Source organism: Sapajus apella, unplaced genomic scaffold (assembly GCF_009761245.1).
Source record: "Sapajus apella isolate SASKATOON/1434 unplaced genomic scaffold, GSC_monkey_1.0 scaffold33, whole genome shotgun sequence".
Classification (NCBI taxonomy): Eukaryota; Metazoa; Chordata; class Mammalia; order Primates; family Cebidae; genus Sapajus; species Sapajus apella.
This window is the reverse complement of record NW_022436973.1, coordinates 9,728,817-9,745,547: the sequence shown is the minus strand read 5'-3', so window position 1 is coordinate 9,745,547 and position 16,731 is coordinate 9,728,817. Positions and strand designations below refer to the sequence as shown.

General features: G+C 39.9%; 1 protein-coding gene across 3 annotated transcripts in view; it reads left to right on the top strand.

Annotated features, from left to right (window-relative positions):
- Window positions 1-16,731, top strand: part of CBFA2T2 (CBFA2/RUNX1 partner transcriptional co-repressor 2) — a 138,705-nt gene that overhangs the window by 103,586 nt on the left and 18,388 nt on the right. For all 3 annotated transcript variants that reach the window (XM_032295232.1, XM_032295231.1, XM_032295233.1), the window contains exons 3-7: window positions 866-1,107; window positions 7,921-8,010; window positions 11,474-11,655; window positions 13,105-13,358; window positions 15,997-16,082. In XM_032295232.1, the coding sequence (XP_032151123.1) occupies window positions 866-1,107; window positions 7,921-8,010; window positions 11,474-11,655; window positions 13,105-13,358; window positions 15,997-16,082 (854 nt within the window). The remainder of the gene's footprint in view (window positions 1-865; window positions 1,108-7,920; window positions 8,011-11,473; window positions 11,656-13,104; window positions 13,359-15,996; window positions 16,083-16,731) is intronic.

Genomic DNA, 16,731 nt, shown 5'->3' with positions numbered 1-16,731 from the left:
AGGGACGCTTGAGTGCAGGAGGTCGAGGCTGCCATGTGCCAAGATGGTGCTGCTGCACTCCAGCCTGGATGACAGAATGAGACCCTACCTCAAAAAACAAAACCATAGCTCTAGGGTTCTTTTCCAAATTAAAATTATCAGGAAATGACTATTAAGAACAAAATAGGAAAACTAATTAATCAATGTATTATAATTTGAGCAAAAATGTAGAATGGGAGTGTCCTGCATGGAATCAGGAAGATTCCTTATTGAATGACCAAGGATTTGGCATATTAATCTAGCACCGTTAAGTCAGAGAGTTACTTGCTTTAATGGACATGAGTATTCTGGATGGCCAAAGAGATGGGTATCTTATTGTAGGAATAAATCATTAAATCAGTAGGCCTAAAAAATATCCCTCACATTATCATAACTCCTTTTTCTGGTTTCTTGCTCACATGCTACCTTCTGATTGACTGCCTGGTGTTTTTGGGATCTTGAAATTGGGAAGAAGATGTGATGTAAAAGATGGATATGAGTACCCCATCACTGGAAAGAGCTATTGGACGAGACCCATCTCAAGTACTACCTGTTGCAGGAAGTCTTTCTTAAAACTGTGGACCCCTGCCCATGGCACCTGTAGAGTTAGATGTCCCTTATTGCTCTTGGAGCACTCTGCTTTCTTTTTAAAACTCCAGTGTTACTCTGTTGTCACTTTTATTTGACAGCAGTCTCATTAAGGACAGAACAAATTTTGCATACTTTTATAACATGTGCTTTACAAAATTCAAATGAACAAATGAAGGAGAACACAAACAAGAAAAAATGAACAAAGGTCCTGTTGTTTTGCACGTAACCTGAGTCTTTCATTTTGGCTTTCTTTTAGTAAGCAATGGAATCAACCATTCTCCTCCTACCCTCAATGGCGCCCCATCACCACCACAGAGATTCAGCAATGGTCCTGCCTCTTCCACATCATCTGCACTCACAAATCAGCAGTTGCCAGCGACTTGTGGTGCTCGACAGCTCAGCAAGTTGAAACGCTTTCTTACCACTCTGCAACAGTTTGGCAATGACATCTCCCCTGAGATTGGGGAGAAGGTGCGGACTCTTGTTCTTGCACTGGTGGTAAGTACAGCCTCACTGTTGTTGTCAGCTGCCTGAGTATGTGGCTTAGATCCAAAGCCAGCAGAGAAGTTCTAGATATTTCTGCTCATTTTCAAACCCATAGTAATATGGCAGATGCTACAGACTAGACTAGTTATTGAATAACTTGTATAAAACTGTTTAATTGTAGGATTTTTCTTTTGAGACAGGGTCTCACTCTGTCGCCCAGGCTGGAGTACAGTGGTGCAAACACAGCTCACTTCAGCCTTGATCTTCCAGGTTTAAGCAATTCTCTTGCCTCAGCCTCCCAAGTAGTTGGGACTATATGGGCGTGCCACCATGCCCAGCTAGTATTTTTATTTTTGTAGAGCCGGGATCTCCCTGTCTTGTTCAGGCTGGTCTCAAACTCCTAGCTTCAAGCAATCTGCCTGCCCCAGCTTCTCAAAATGCTGGGATTACAGGCATAATGTTTAAATGTAGATTTTATATCAATGCTTATCAAAGAAGCAGTCAATGATATTTTCTTAATTCCCAAAACAACTTTGGATTTTTCTTAAAACTGGTCTCAACAGGCCCACTGGTGTCCAACCAAGTTAATGCAAGGTTTTGCAGTTTCATATATTCAGTGCCTCGTGCATTGTTTCCAAACCAAGGAGAGTAGGGAAGTAGCAAATTTAATTTTTAAAACAATAATTTGTAAAATTACAAGTTTCATGGACTAAATAAATAGTATCAAAGGGATTGAATTGTTCAGCTCCTTGTGCATATAAGCTTGCTTAAGAATTTGCAAGATACACATAATTTTTCTTTCTATATTGCGCTTGGTGAACCTTGGTATAAAGGGGTAATTTTCTGACATTGACAACTGGGTGGGGTTTTATTCTCAGTATTTATAAGGGAAGTACTACCAGTTCCCAATGTTTCTAGTTGAATTCTTTAAGATTTACCTCCAGTGAAAGCATTCTGTGCACCTTTGTGTATGTTAACCCCTTCTTGTGGGATAGAAAGATGAATCACAGCACTAATCCTTGAAGTTGCTGTTCTCCAAGTGTGATCCAGAGACCCCAAAGATTCCCCAGGATCCTTTCTGGAGATAGCAGTAGAATAAAGGCAAAAGTAGATAGAATCCAACTGATTTCTTTTATGCTAGACATTAAAGAGACTTATAAATTATAAAACAGTGCCACTCTTCTTACTTTGAGAAAATACAGATTTTAAAAATCACACCTCAGTCTGAACCAATACAGTTATTTTGTAGTTTATTTAAATTCTCAGCTTTAATTTCTGATATGGTAATGTAAATAAATGCAATCCATATAAATTAGAAGAATTCTGAGACAAAACAGCCTTAAAAATTTTCCTCAGTCTAAGTCCAGGTGTGGTGTCTCACGCCTGTAATTCTAGCACTTTGGGAAGCCAAGGTGAGAGGATTGCTTGAGTGCAGGAGTTCAAGATCAGCCTGGCTATATAGTGAGTCTCTGTCTCTACAAAACAATTTTTCAAAAGTTAGCTGAGTATGGTGGCTCATGCCTGTGGTCCTAGCTACTCAGGAGGCTGAGGTGGGAGGATTCCTTGGGCCCGGGAAAGCTGTGTTTGCACCACTGTACTTCCAGGCTAGGTGACTGAGTGAGACCTTATCTCAAAATATAAATTTAAAAAATCTCTCAGTCTATTATGAAAGAACTTGCATACAAGGCAAAATGCAATAAATGACTTTATCATTTGTGAGGTTTCATCCTTGTTGCCTATGAGTAGAGGTTGTTTATTTTCATTGCTATAGCGTTTTATTGTAGGAATGCACTACAGTTTACACTTTGGACTATGTGACATTTAAGTCATTTGCAATTTGGGACAGTTTTGGCATCTCCAGCATCATCCCTATGTTTTGAGGTTTGCCAGAAGGAGTCACAGGACTCGACATACAGTTGTGCTCACAGCTAAGATCAATTACAGATGCATAGTAAAGAGACATAGATCATAAGAGAGAGACACACAGGTGGAGTCCTTATGCTCTCTCCCTCGTCTGAATGGTAACACAAGAGTGCCCTTTCCCCAGCAACAAAAATACAGCAACGTATATGCTTCTGTCAAGGGAAGCCTATTAAAGACTCAGTGCCCAAAGTTTTTGTTGGAACCTGGTCACATAGGCACTTTTTGCCTAGCACCTGCCAAATTTTACCCTCTTATCGGGAAAACCTGTGTCTAGCATGAACCGTCTTGTTCACAGAACTACTCTACACACAGTCACCCTTATTGGTTAGGGAAAGTATAGTTCTTTTTTATTTTAAACCTATTTATTCCTCAAATTTTAGACTACTATAGAAAAATCTTACTGGATCTAAAGTAAGGTCATTGGCCTTAAATGTCAAAATGAGCTTGAACATAATTGGAAACAAAGCAGACATCAAAATGTTATGATGATTCCAGCAGCAAATTACTTCAAGTATTATCTATTCTTAAAAATAATTTCAAGATTAAAAGTAAACATGTCAAAAATTCATTTCCAAAAAATGTGAATCTTTTTTTAGTTATGAAAAGTATATGTAGGTATGTTCAATTATTTCTTTTAAATGGCCACACTTGGGTTAACTTTTTTTTCCCATAGTAAAATATACATTACAGAAAATACCATTTTAACCGTATTTTAGGTATACAGTTCAGTGGTTTGAAATACATTCATATTGTTTGTCCTGTTCACCGTTGTGTCCCTGTTCAACCATTGTGTACCTAGAGCCTATGAGCATCACAGGGTTAAAGAGTTTATGCAGTTGCTTTTTTTGAATTGTGATGAGATTTACTGTGTTAACTATTTTTAGGTTTACAGTTTAGTGATAAGTATATTCACATTATCATACAGCCATCATCACCATCCATCTCCAAAACTCTTTTCATCTCGCCAAATTTTGCCAGTTAAACAATAACACCCCATTCCCCCCTCTCCCTAGACCCTGGCAATTAACCAATCTACTTTCTGTCTCTTTTTACTACTCTAGGTACCTTATATAAGTAGAATCATATTGTGACTACACTATTTTACTTAGCTCAATATCCTCAGGGTTTATCCATGTTGTAGCATATATCAGAATTTCTTTCCTTTTTAAGGCTGAGTAATATTTCATTTTATGTCTATATCACATTTATTGATCTGTTAATCCCTCAGTGGACACATGGGTGCTGCCACCTTTTCAGTTAAGAAATGTTTTAATACTGTAGGAAGGCCAACCTTACAAGCAGGCCTTTCTAAGGCTAGCAGTTTTAGGCCTACTATGTTAACTCTTTTTTGTACAGGGCCATTACAAATAATGCTCCTGTGAACATTCTTATACATGTGTGGAAGCATCACACACACAGTGGAATTATGGTTTCATATGTTGTACATATGTGCAAATTTAGTGTTGAGTGCCATATAGTGTTCCCAAGTGTTATGCCTCTAACCTGCTGATGTTTTCTTTAAGAGTGATATTAAAAGTATATATAGATTTAGGTGAGGATTGAGGGAGAAAATGTGTTTGTTAAATACAGTACTTATTATTGCAAGAAAAATTTAAAACTTAGCAAACTAGGTATAGCAGGCACTACCTTCATCTGATGATGGCTTTACATGTAACCAAAACTCTACAGCAAGCTTCATGTTTAATGGTGAAATTTTGAAAGCTTTTCCTGTGAGATTAGGAAGCACCTAAGGATATCTGTCTTCTATTCAGTGTAATCTTGAAGGTTCTAACCTAGGAAATAAGATATAAAGATTGGAGAGACATAAATGAAACTGCTATTTCAAGGAGAGTTAACATGTTTATAGCATTAAATTTGCCTATTCAAGAAAGCATCTTCATCATGTCTAGTCCTTTATTATGAAAAGTATGGCCAAGATTTTGGTGGGCATACATAAGTGGAACAGTCTTTCAGGTGGCAGAAACTTTATTTAGCCACGTCAAAGAAAGGCCACGTAGTTGGTGTGGTAGTGTGTGCCTGTAGTCACAGCTACTCAGAAGGCTGAGGCAGGAGGATCATTTGGGCCCAAAAGTTTGAGGGCAGCCTGGGTAACATAGCCAGACCCCCGTCTCTAAAAATAATGGCCACATAATTTAGTAGGGGGACTTCACCTGTTTGCATTCTGTGTCCATGTTGTGTAAGAAATAAGGTACTGAGAGTCCCTAACTATACCCAGAAGGGCAAGCCTGGGCATATTCCACTTTAAGGTAACGGTAAATGTTTTGTGCCTCACCTTCTTATTTGGAGAATGTTTGGCAACGTTTCTGGTACCATTTGTCCTAAGAAAATGATAAACAGTGTGCACCAAGATAACCAGTTCAACATTAAGTACCCCCTCCCTCATTGAAACTAACTAAAAAGTCTGTAAAACCCTGAGAAAAGTATAATATATCTGTTTTGAAATATGATGTCATTAAAAATCAAGTCTCATTCTGGTTCAGAGGCAAGATAGAAAGGCATACTTCTCCCTATTCCTCTTAATAAATGGCAAAAACCCGTGGACATTACATATAAAACAAAAATAATTAGACCCTTTGCCAGAGATGGTGGAGTGCGCCTGTAGACCCAGCTACTTAGGAGGCTGAGGCAGTTGGATTGTGAGCCTGGGGGACAGAGCAAGACCCCATCTCTTTAAAAAGAAAAAGAAGACGACGACGATAACCACTCTTAAAGGTAGAGAGAAAAGGGCAGATTCACTCATGGGACCCACGGGACTACGTAAGCAGTGAGTTCCCTAGGTTTTGTGTTTTCCTGACATCCCAGACCAGGATGTGCAGAAAATGAAAATGTTAAGAGTAAGCGTAAAAACCTAGGTAAATAAATAAACTTTCCTTAGCTGGCACAGTGGAGTATGCCTGTAGTCCCAGCTACTCAGGAAGTAGTCTTTCCATACATTTAATCTATTTGTGTTTGCTTTATGAGACCTGATTGCTTCCTTTGCAGTAGGTATAAAAGAGTACCATTGTCTTACACTTAGTTTTTATTCCTGATTGCCAGAATTACAGGTTTCTTTGGCTGTATTGTGCAAATGTCATATACTTAGAACAGGATACACAGTTCACTTTAAAATAATTTTTTTTGGTATGAAATGTGGGAAAGTGTTCAAACATTTTCCTCTAACATGTTTAAATTGGACATACCACTTTTCCCTGAAGGAAAATATCTTAATGTTTACTGAATAATAAATATGATATATTTGGAAAATCCAACATAATTGCATACTCAGAAATACCTGTTATTGTGATTATTCTTCCAAGCATTAAATATATGATATCATATGCACGTATGTTATTTTTATAAGTGGATTCTTAGAAAATATAATCTTCTGTTTCTGGTTTTCCACTTAACAGTGTTGGAGATACCTTTTCCACATTAATGCATACAAATCTACTCTACCACCTCCCCCCATAAGTGTTCTGATACATGACTCTTGTAATTTTAATGTAGCTTCCTGTTGGTAGATCTATATATTCCACTCCCTACACCCCCCAGGGTTTTTTTTGGTTAGAAAAATATATTGTAATTGTGAGTAAGTTGCGTGTTACATACTATGTTTTTGAACACTTGGAAAGTTTGTGAAAGTAAATTTCTAGAAATGGTAATTGCTCTTTCAGGGGAGCATGTAGGGATTCAGAATAATCCTCACATTTTGTCTTGTTTTGTTTGTTTTAATTTGTTATCCTACATAGTTTTATGAACTTTGAAGACAATATTTTTATTTGTTCATTCCCCTTAGCAGAGTTGCTGAGTCCCATTCCTAGTTTAAGGCCTAGACTTTTGAGAAAACACAGACGTCGGGCACCCTTCCAGAGAACAGTAAAAGCTGAGGGTTTGCCTGTTGGGAGTTACTCTAATACGCATAATGCATACAGGCCACTTGAAGGTAGAAGGCAAACTATTGTTCTTTTTTCTTTTGCTTTTTTTTCGGACTTCCTATTTTGAAGATTTGGGGACGTTATACCAGGAGGTGGGGGGCAGAACTTGAAAAAGAAATGAACTTTTGAAAAAATGTGACTCTGGGTTATTGAGTCCAAAATGTCTTGAAGTTGACATCCAAGGTTGAGTCAGGATCTCTGTAACAGGAAACGTTATAAGCTTGATTTCCTGTGCCTGAAGTGACTTGCAATGAACCCCTCAATATCAGGCCTGAGTGTCTTTCTTCATGAGTAGTAAGAAAGGCAGTGCCCTATTCTGCAGCCTAGGCTGCTGGGCAAAGGGGAGAATTTGGATTTGAGGTGTTGGTGAAGGGAATCAAGGAGCGTGAATTTCTGTCATAAGAAACCAGTATGGTTTACCTTTGCCAGGCTCAGAGTTCATGATAATGTTCCTGCAATTATCCTTTTCCTTATGATTTAAAAGAGTTCACACCTGTAATACCGACCTGGGAGGCTGAGGCAGGAGGATAACTTGATCTCAGGAGCTCAAGACCAGTCTGCACAACGTAGCAAGACCTCATCTCTACTAAAAATTTAAAAAATAGAAAGGCCATGTGTATTAGCTCACGCTTGTAATCCCAGCACTTTGGGAGACTGAGGCAGGCAGATCATGAGATCAGGAGTTTGAGACCAGCCTGGCCAACATGGTGAAACCCTGTCTCTACTAAAAATAAAAAAATTAGCCAGGTGTGGTGTTAGGCATCTGTAATCCCAGCTACTCAGGAGGCTGAGACAGGAGAATCACTTGAACCTGGGAAGCGGAGGTTCCAGTGAGCTGAGACTGTGGCACTGCACTCCAGCCTGGGCAACAGAGTGAGACTGTCTCAGAAAAAAGAAATAAATAAGTTAAAAAAAAAAAAAAAAAAGCTTGGCATTGGAAGTTGAACGAGGTTATTTATCTTTTCAGAACTCAACAGTGACAATTGAGGAGTTCCACTGTAAGCTCCAAGAAGCCACAAACTTCCCCCTTCGTCCTTTTGTGATTCCATTTCTCAAGGTAATTCAATACAATAATTACTAAATATAATTTATCTTCAGTATCTTCTCAAGTTCTGCTAATCCCTGTTACGTGATTTAAATCAGAGCAGTTTGCCACATTTTTAGATCTTTATTTTTGGCTGTTAGAGAGGTCTGAGTGCAGTCAACAGATAAACCTCAGATTTCATGAGATGAGAACTGCAAAAGTCTTATGTTGTGGTCTGTGTGCAGACACTGCTGGTAACACACAGGAGTAGCTAGCATAGGAGAGAATGGGAGGTGCTTGGGCTGGAAGTGTGAAGGTAGAAGGGAGGTAGAGCTCCTAACAGAAATAACTGCACACTAATCTTTTGGGTACAGTCAGAGTGTGAAGAGTATGGTATCTGAGAAGAGGGCTGTCGGACAAAAGGCAAGGCCTTTGCAGTTTAGACTTACTCTAAGGTCAGGAGAGGATATAGGAAGACAGTGTTTGTGTCTCCCCAAACCCAGTTATTGTAGTTTCTAAAGATGTCTTCTGCAATAATGTTTTCTGGACCATAACTTTTGGAGAGATTGTTCTGCATTATCATGCTTAAATGATAAATGAAATGAGGTAGTGTTTTCTTTACATGGAATATAATCTTTTTAAAAAGCTTTTGGCCGGGCACAGTGGTCCACACCTGTAATTCCAGCACTTTGGGAAGCCAACGCAGGTGGATTGCTTGAGCTCAGGAGTTTGAGACCACCTGTCCAACATGGCAAAACCCCGTCTCTACCAAAAAATACAAGAAAAATCAGCTGGGCAGTGGCACACACCTGTAGTCCCAGCTACTTGGGAGTCTGAGGCAGGAGAATTGCTTGAACCTGGGAGGTGCAGGATGCAGTGAGCTGACATTGTGTCACTGCACCCCAGCCTGGGTGACAGAGCAAGACTCTCTTTAAAAAAAAAAAAAAAAAATTATTTAAGAGTAAGCTGCAAGACCAGGTATGGTGGCTAATGCCCATAATCCCAGCACTTTGGGAGGCCAAGGCGGCCAGATCACTTGAGGTCAGGAGTTAAGAGAACAGCCTGACTAATATGGTGAAACCCTGTCTTTACTAAAAATACAAAAAAATTAGCACCTGCCTGTAGTCCCAGCTACTCATGAGGTTGAAGAAGGAGAATTGCTTGAACCTGGGAGGCAGAGGTTGCAGTGAGCCAAGATCATGTCACCACCCTCCAGCCTGGGTGACAGAACAAAACTCTGTCTAAACAAAGAAAAGTAAGCTGCAGACATTATGCTTTTAAATACTTGAATACAGTTATCAAATCAGGAAAGTAACATTCATACAGCACTGTTATCATATCTATAGACCGTATTCATACTTCACCACGTATGCCACTAATATATTTTACAACAAAGAAAAGCTTGGGAGGGAGCTTAGTTCTGGATCTAATTCAGGACCACTCGTTGCATTATTTGTCATGTGTCTTTAGTCCACTTTAGTCTGGCACACTCACTCAGCTGTTTGTGATCTTGACATTTTTACAGATTACGGCATAGTTACCTGGATTTGGTTTTCTCTGATGTGTTAATATGATTAGAATCATTTTCCAAAAAAACTGTACTCGGCTGGGCTCAGTGGCTCACACCTATAATCCCAGCACTTTGGGAGGCCAAGGTGGGTGGATCATCAAGAGACCAGCCTGACCAATATGGTGAAACCCCATCTCTACTAAAAATACAAAAAATTAGCCAGACATCGTGGCATGCACTTGTAGTCCCAGCTACTCAGAAGGCTGAGGCAGGAGAATCGCTTGAACCCGGGAGGCGGAGGTTGCAGTGAGCCGAGGTTGCACCACTGCACTTTAGCCTGGGTGACAGAGCAAGACTCCATCTCAAAAACAAAACAAACACAACAAAACAAAAAATTATACTCAATTGTTACTGTATTTTGAATTTTGTCAATATTTATGGAAATTTGTTTTCTCTGTTTTATGAGTATCTGTATATCTTTAATTTCGCCTCTTAACAAAGCCTAAAAAATTTACTATCTGGCCAAATAAATAAGCCCCTTTTACTTTACCTTTCATTTCCTAAGAAAATGTAATAGCATCAGACAGATAGGTCATCTTACTAAAGTACTAATACCAGTTTTTAAAAACTTTATATTGGAGCACAGCAGATACACAGAAAGAGGCATAGGTCTAAGGCGCACAGCCTGTATCACGGCTCTGTTCTCACGGCGTCAAAGCCCTGGCTGCTCTGAGAAGTCTGTGGCACCTTCCTGAGCCCTGAAACAGCTGTACTGGCTCTATCTTGATGTCCTTTCTGTATGTCAGATCTGGCAGACAATTATTTCCCCAAGACTCTAGAATTAAGAAAGATTTGTGAAATTTGTGTTAATAGGAAATAATTAGCATGTTTTTTATTCATCATGGGACATGTCACAAGTGTAAAGATCTGACATGGTGTTTTTTTTTTTTTTAAATTAAGTTTTTACAGTTGCAACAAGATTGAGGTTATAGAACAGACTTTAAAAGAATTTTATATAGTCAAATTCCCTATTCTTAACTCTGTTATTTTGGAAAACAGCATGAGGTAGGTTGTTATGGCAGCTTTTTGGCTAGCATTTGGGGTTTTGTCAATTTATTTCTGCTTTAAAACAGTCACTAATTATGGTGCCTGCTAAATTAACCCTCAGTGAAGGGATAGCTACTTGCATGTATTAAAACTCTCCTTTCACCTACTCATTTGTCCCTTGGGTTTAAGCCTTTGCTTATGAGCTCAGCCTGCATTGCTTTTAAATTTGATGAGAAAAATATAATTTCTACTTTATGGTTTTTTTTAATAAAAGACATATGGGAAAAGTAAATTCTGTATATGAAGGAAGTCAAGTTCTGAGTTTTAAAAGATGTATGGGTTTTAAAATGTGATTTGTTCCTATTATAGGTTTTCTAAATATGAGAGACAGAAAAATATCTAATGAATTATCTTTTTACATTTTACATCACTCCCAATGCTCCTTTTCAAACTCCCATGTTTCGTAATAATCACAGCTTCTAGAATTCCATGGCAGCTCTCATATAGAACATGAAGGAAGGCTGAGTAGTGCTATCAGAGATGGGTTGGGATTCAGAAGAGAGAAACCAGGGCTTGGAATGACACCCACATAGGCAATAGTACTTCTCTCACTCTCTGAAGTCTTCAGAAGTGTGTGTTTTAAAATTACTATGTTCAACAACACTTTATTGAACTTTGACTCTATACTAGGCTGTAAAGGTAAATAAGGTACAGTCTCTTCCTTAAGCAGATTTACATCTGGTTGGGGCAAGAAATAACTGAACCAGTAATTCAAGTGTCGTATAAGAGGTGTCGTACTCACAGAAGAAGCATGTGAAAATCAGACTGCCAAGGAAAAGAGGGCTTTTATCTGGTATCATCTACTTCGTGAAAGCGTTTGAGGTGCTGAGCCCTGTTGTGTAGGGCCCAACACTGAGAAAACTGCCTCTTCCTCTCAAGGCCAATCTGCCCCTGCTGCAGCGAGAACTGTTGCACTGCGCTCGGGCAGCCAAGCAGACCCCATCCCAGTACCTGGCTCAGCATGAACACCTTCTGCTCAATACAAGCATTGCATCGCCTGCTGACTCTTCAGAGCTGCTCATGGAAGTACATGGAAACGGGAAGAGGCCCAGTCCGGAGAGGTGAGCAGATGAGCTTTGCTGTCCTTGTCTTTCTGGAACCACAGTGTCCTTTCCCTTTGCTTATAAAAGAAAGAGAATTTGATTGCTGTGGTTATAATGTCTCAGACTTCTATTGAGACAAGTTCTGGCCCTATCGCCCAGACTGGAGCACAGTGGCACAATATTTGTTTACTGCAGCCTCTGCCTCCTGGGCGCAAGCGTTCTTCTCACCTCAGCCTCCTGAGTATCTGGGACTGCAGGCACGTGCCACCATGCCCAGCTAATATTTGTGGGGTTTTTCTATTGGTTTTGTTGTAGCTGTTGTTATTGTTGGAGAGATGGGCTTTTACCGTGTTGCCCAGCCTGATCTCAAACTTGTGAGCTCTAGAGATCCACCTGCCTTGACCTCCCAAAGTGCTGGGATTACAGGTGTGAGCCACCATACCCAGCCCAATGTCTCAGGCTTTCTATGGTTATTTTTGCTTTTTTCCAATACCAAGCTGCAGGATACATCTAAAATCTATGGGAGTAGCTTCTAGTCATGAGCGTTTTTCAGAAACTCTTCAGATGCCTACATACCCAGTGAGAAACTCTACTTTAGAAAATTTATGGGTCTCCTGTTCGAGAAGCCTCAGAAATACAGTTGTACCTTTTCTTGGATGCTGTTCATAGAAGGAATTAAAAAATAAAAGAAAGAAATACAATCTGCCAAATGCATTTTTTCCCTTTTTGATGAGAGAATTATTATTTTTATGACAAACTCTTTTTTTTCTGATGTGAGAAGTCTCGAAAAAGTATAGCAATTAATTATTAATACTTGCCAGTGACTCATTTTTACTGAGATTAAAATTAATATGAATTTATTTTGGAAAGCTCCCTATGAGTGGCTATCAAAGGCGGCAATAATTTAACAATAGTGGATAGGCTTTAATGACACTTTTTAGAAAGTATAAAAAAGAAAAGTAGAAAATTTATTACAGTTGAATCTGAGTCACTGAAAACCCTGCCAGTACACAATTGGACCCACTGTTAATTTGACTGGCTTTAAAAAAATAAAAGACCCAATTGGATTTGTTATATGAGCCTTTTTGCTCCCATGTAGTTTCTTTCCAGTAACTCACCTTCATAGTAACAAGTTTGACCTTAATACTTTCCCAAGTATGGCTGAACCCATAACTCAGGAAAATGCTGTCATCTCCTTAGTCACTCCTTTGCTTCATGAGGGTTAATGTTTCTGTTTGGTTATAGATGGCTTTGACCTCTCTTTTCAGGCTGGTATCAGTCAGCAGTTTACACGATATCCCTGGCCCCTGAAGACAATTCAGTTCATGCCTCATGTTATGCCTTCCTTAGAGTCTTCCTGTTTATCCCAGTGCATATCACAATACCTAACGCATAGTAGGTGCTCTGGAAATGTCTGCATGTACACTTGTTGACAGGCTCAGATATGCACTTCTGCTTCTTCCACAGGAGAGAAGAAAATAATTTTGATAGAGATACAATTGCTCCTGAGCCTCCTGCCAAGAGAGTATGTACCATCAGCCCTGCTCCTCGGCACAGTCCTGCCCTCACTGTGCCCCTCATGAATCCTGGGGGCCAATTCCATCCTACCCCTCCGCCTCTTCAGCATTACACCTTAGAGGATATTGCAACTTCTCACCTGTATCGGGAACCCAACAAGATGATAGAGCACCGAGAAGTTCGTGATAGACACCACAGTCTTGGTGAGCAATCTAAGCAGCATGGTAAATTCAGATTGGATTATTGGATTTCTTTCCAACTCAGTGATAAAGTCAAATAATACCATGATTGCTTTTTTCCACGATTGGATAAAAACTTTGGGAGGCTGGCTGGGCGCAGTGGCTCACACCTGTAATCCCAGCACTTAGGGAGGCTGAGGCGGGCGGATCACAAGGTCAAGAGATCAAGACCATCTTGGCTAACACAGTGAAACTTCATCTCTACTAAAAATGCAAGAAATTAGCCAGGCGTGGTGGCATGTACCTGCAGTCCTAGCTACTCGGGAGGCTGAGGCAGGAGAATCACTTGAACCTGGGAGGTGGAGGTTTCAGTGAGCAGAGATCGAGCCACTGCACTCCAGCCTAGACAATAGAGCAAAACTCTGTCTCAAAAAAAAAAAAAAAAAAAAAACTTTGGGAGGCTGAAGGGGGTGGATCACCTGAGGTCAGGAGTTCGAGACTATCCTGGCCAACGTGGTGAAACCCTGTCTCTACTCAAAATACAAAAATTAGCCGGGCGTGGTGGCACGCATCTGTAATCTCAGCTACTAGGGTGGCTGAGACAAGAGAAGTGCTTCAGCCTGGGATGCAGGGGTTGCAGTGAGCTAAAATCACGCCACTGCCCTCCAGTCTGGCAACAGAGCGAGACTTCGTCTTAACAAAAAAAAAAAAAAAAAAAAAAAAAGGCCAGGAGAGTTGCTTGAGCCCAAGAGGTCAAGACTGCAATAAACCATGATGGTGCCACTGCACTCCCTCCTGGGTCTCAGAATGAGACCCTGCCTCAAAAAAATTTTTCAAAAGGTTTTAAAATTAGGCAAGAAAGATGCAAGATTTTACCTTGTAGGTGAAAGTCCATGGGTGTTTAGGTTAGGAGGTGAGCATAAAATCTTGGCTCTGCATCCTAACTAGCTGTGTGATCTCATGCAAGTTGCTTGGGCTTTCTGAGCCTCTGAAGAGTATTCTAAATGGAGATAACACTCCCCCTTGGGCTGGGTTGTTGTTCCATTTGGAATACCTGGCACATGGGCCCTCAGAAACCATTAAATTTAGGAAGAAACAAAAGAAACCTTAACAAACCTCTTCTGGTTTTGGACAGTGTTTTGTCATGTACTCATACACATTTTCTGCATAAGGCTCTTTGGAGTATAACTGCTGAGCATCTGTCAGGGCACAGAACCAAAGGGCTACCAGCTTCCAGGGTTTCCCTACATTTCCATTTGTGGGTTACCTTGTGGGGTAAGAAATTATAACATATTTGCCCTCACTTCCTCTGACTTAGGCTCACTAGCATCTTTCAGACACTTGACCATAGTGGGACCCCTGGTGTCACATAGTGGGGTGGCAGCTGAATAGGGAAGGCCATAGCCCCATGGTGTTCTCAGCACCAATGTTTACTGAGTCATAGCTACCACTTAGATTGTGTTGTACTTACATTGTCTGATTTTATCCTTACAGGAGTCCCAGGCAATTGTTATCCCTTTTTACAGATGTAAGATGAGGGAAGTGTGGCCAAAATCAATAGCTAATAACTGGCAGAGACAAAATTCATACCTCAGTTGTCTTATACCCAAGGCTAGGATGCACTGGCAATATGTTACAATACCTAGCCTAGTGTTCAACCCCTGTCACTCTTATGCCTCTCTCTTATCTATTAAAAACTGGCTTGCTTTGGTTGGAAACAGCACAGTGGGGGGAAAAAAACTGCCTTGCTAACGGTTTCTTCTGTACATTTTTTTTGCCAGTTTGACTTGAGAAAGAAGTATGCTAAAAACTGCGTTTTTTCAAATTTGTGGGTTTTTAAAAGATGGGGTCTTGCTATATTGCCCAAGCTGGACTCCTGGACTCAACATATCCACCTGCATCAGCCTCCTCAGTGGCTGGGACTATAGGCATGCCCCACTGCACCTGGCTTTTATTACTACCTTTTTTGACAGATTGTAAGGATCACAAAAAACTCAGTATATACTGAAATTAACAGATTCTAACACTAATACTTTCTAGTCACCTATAAATTCAGACTGGTAATAGGTGTGTTGTGTTAATGACTCAAAGACTAAGCACTGTTGCTGTACGTGACATGAGTTCTTCAAAATAGTAGACAATTGTATTGGTATATGCTTAATTCACACAGTTGTTCCATTCCTAGAAATTTCAGTATATATCAAAACCTTCCCCACTAAAAAAATTTTTGTTGAACTATTGATAATATTAAGCTGTTTCCAAGTGGTTGTACCAGTACACACACTAGTTTGAGTGGTTAATTATTCACATTGCACCACATCCTTGCCAATACTTAGTAGTATGTGACATTTTCATTTTTCCAATATGTTAGATATGAAATGCCATGTATGACATAACCTGTTTATTTCTTTTACCTGTTTTTCTTTAGGGATATTTTGTGTTTTACAATTGATTTGTTGGAGTTATTTATATAATCTGAATATAGTGATCCTTTGTTGGTTATAATGTCATTTTGTGGGACCCCCCCCCCCCACCCTATTGTGAATCATTGCCTTAGTAGTGCGTTTAAAGTTATTGTGAATGTGTGTGTATTTACTTGGTAGAATTTGATTCTATTGTGCCTTCCCTGCTATCTTCAAATTTAATCTCTGATTTCTAATAGGTCTAAATGGAGGCTATCAAGATGAGTTGGTAGATCATCGTTTGACAGAAAGGGAATGGGCTGATGAATGGAAACATCTTGACCATGTAAGAATCTTATAGTGTTTAATTTCCCTAACTCTTTGTTACTTTTTAGATGGAGTCTCTCTCTGTCACCCAGGATGGAGTGCGGTGGTGCGATCTCAGCTCACTAAAACCTCCACCTCCCAGGTTCAAGCAATTCTCCTGCCTCAGCCTCCAGAGTAGCTGGGATTACAGGTGTATGCCACCATGTCCAGCTAATTTTTGTATTTTTAGTAGAGCTGGGGTTTCACCATGTTGGCCAAGCTGGTCTCAAACTTCTGACCTCAAATGATCTGCCCACCCTCAGCCTCCCAAAGTGCTGGGATTATAGTTGTGAGTAAGTGCACCCAGCCTACTTTTGATTTTTAATGCTACCAATAATTAATGTAGCATGCATGCTTGAAGTGAACATAACCATAGCCATGACATCCTTTGCTTTTAATAAAAGCTGGTTTAGCTAGTACTCGCCCAGCTAAGGAATTACAAAGTCACTCCCATATTTTTATGATGGGATGATCACTTCAAGTCAGAAACCAAATAAAGTCATGTAATATATAAGCGTTAAAAACAAAGGTCTGTAGCCAGGCGTACTGGCACATGCCTGTAGTCCCAGCTACTCGGGAAGCTAAGGCAGGAGGATCTCTTTTTTTTTTTTTTTTTTTTTTTTTTTGGG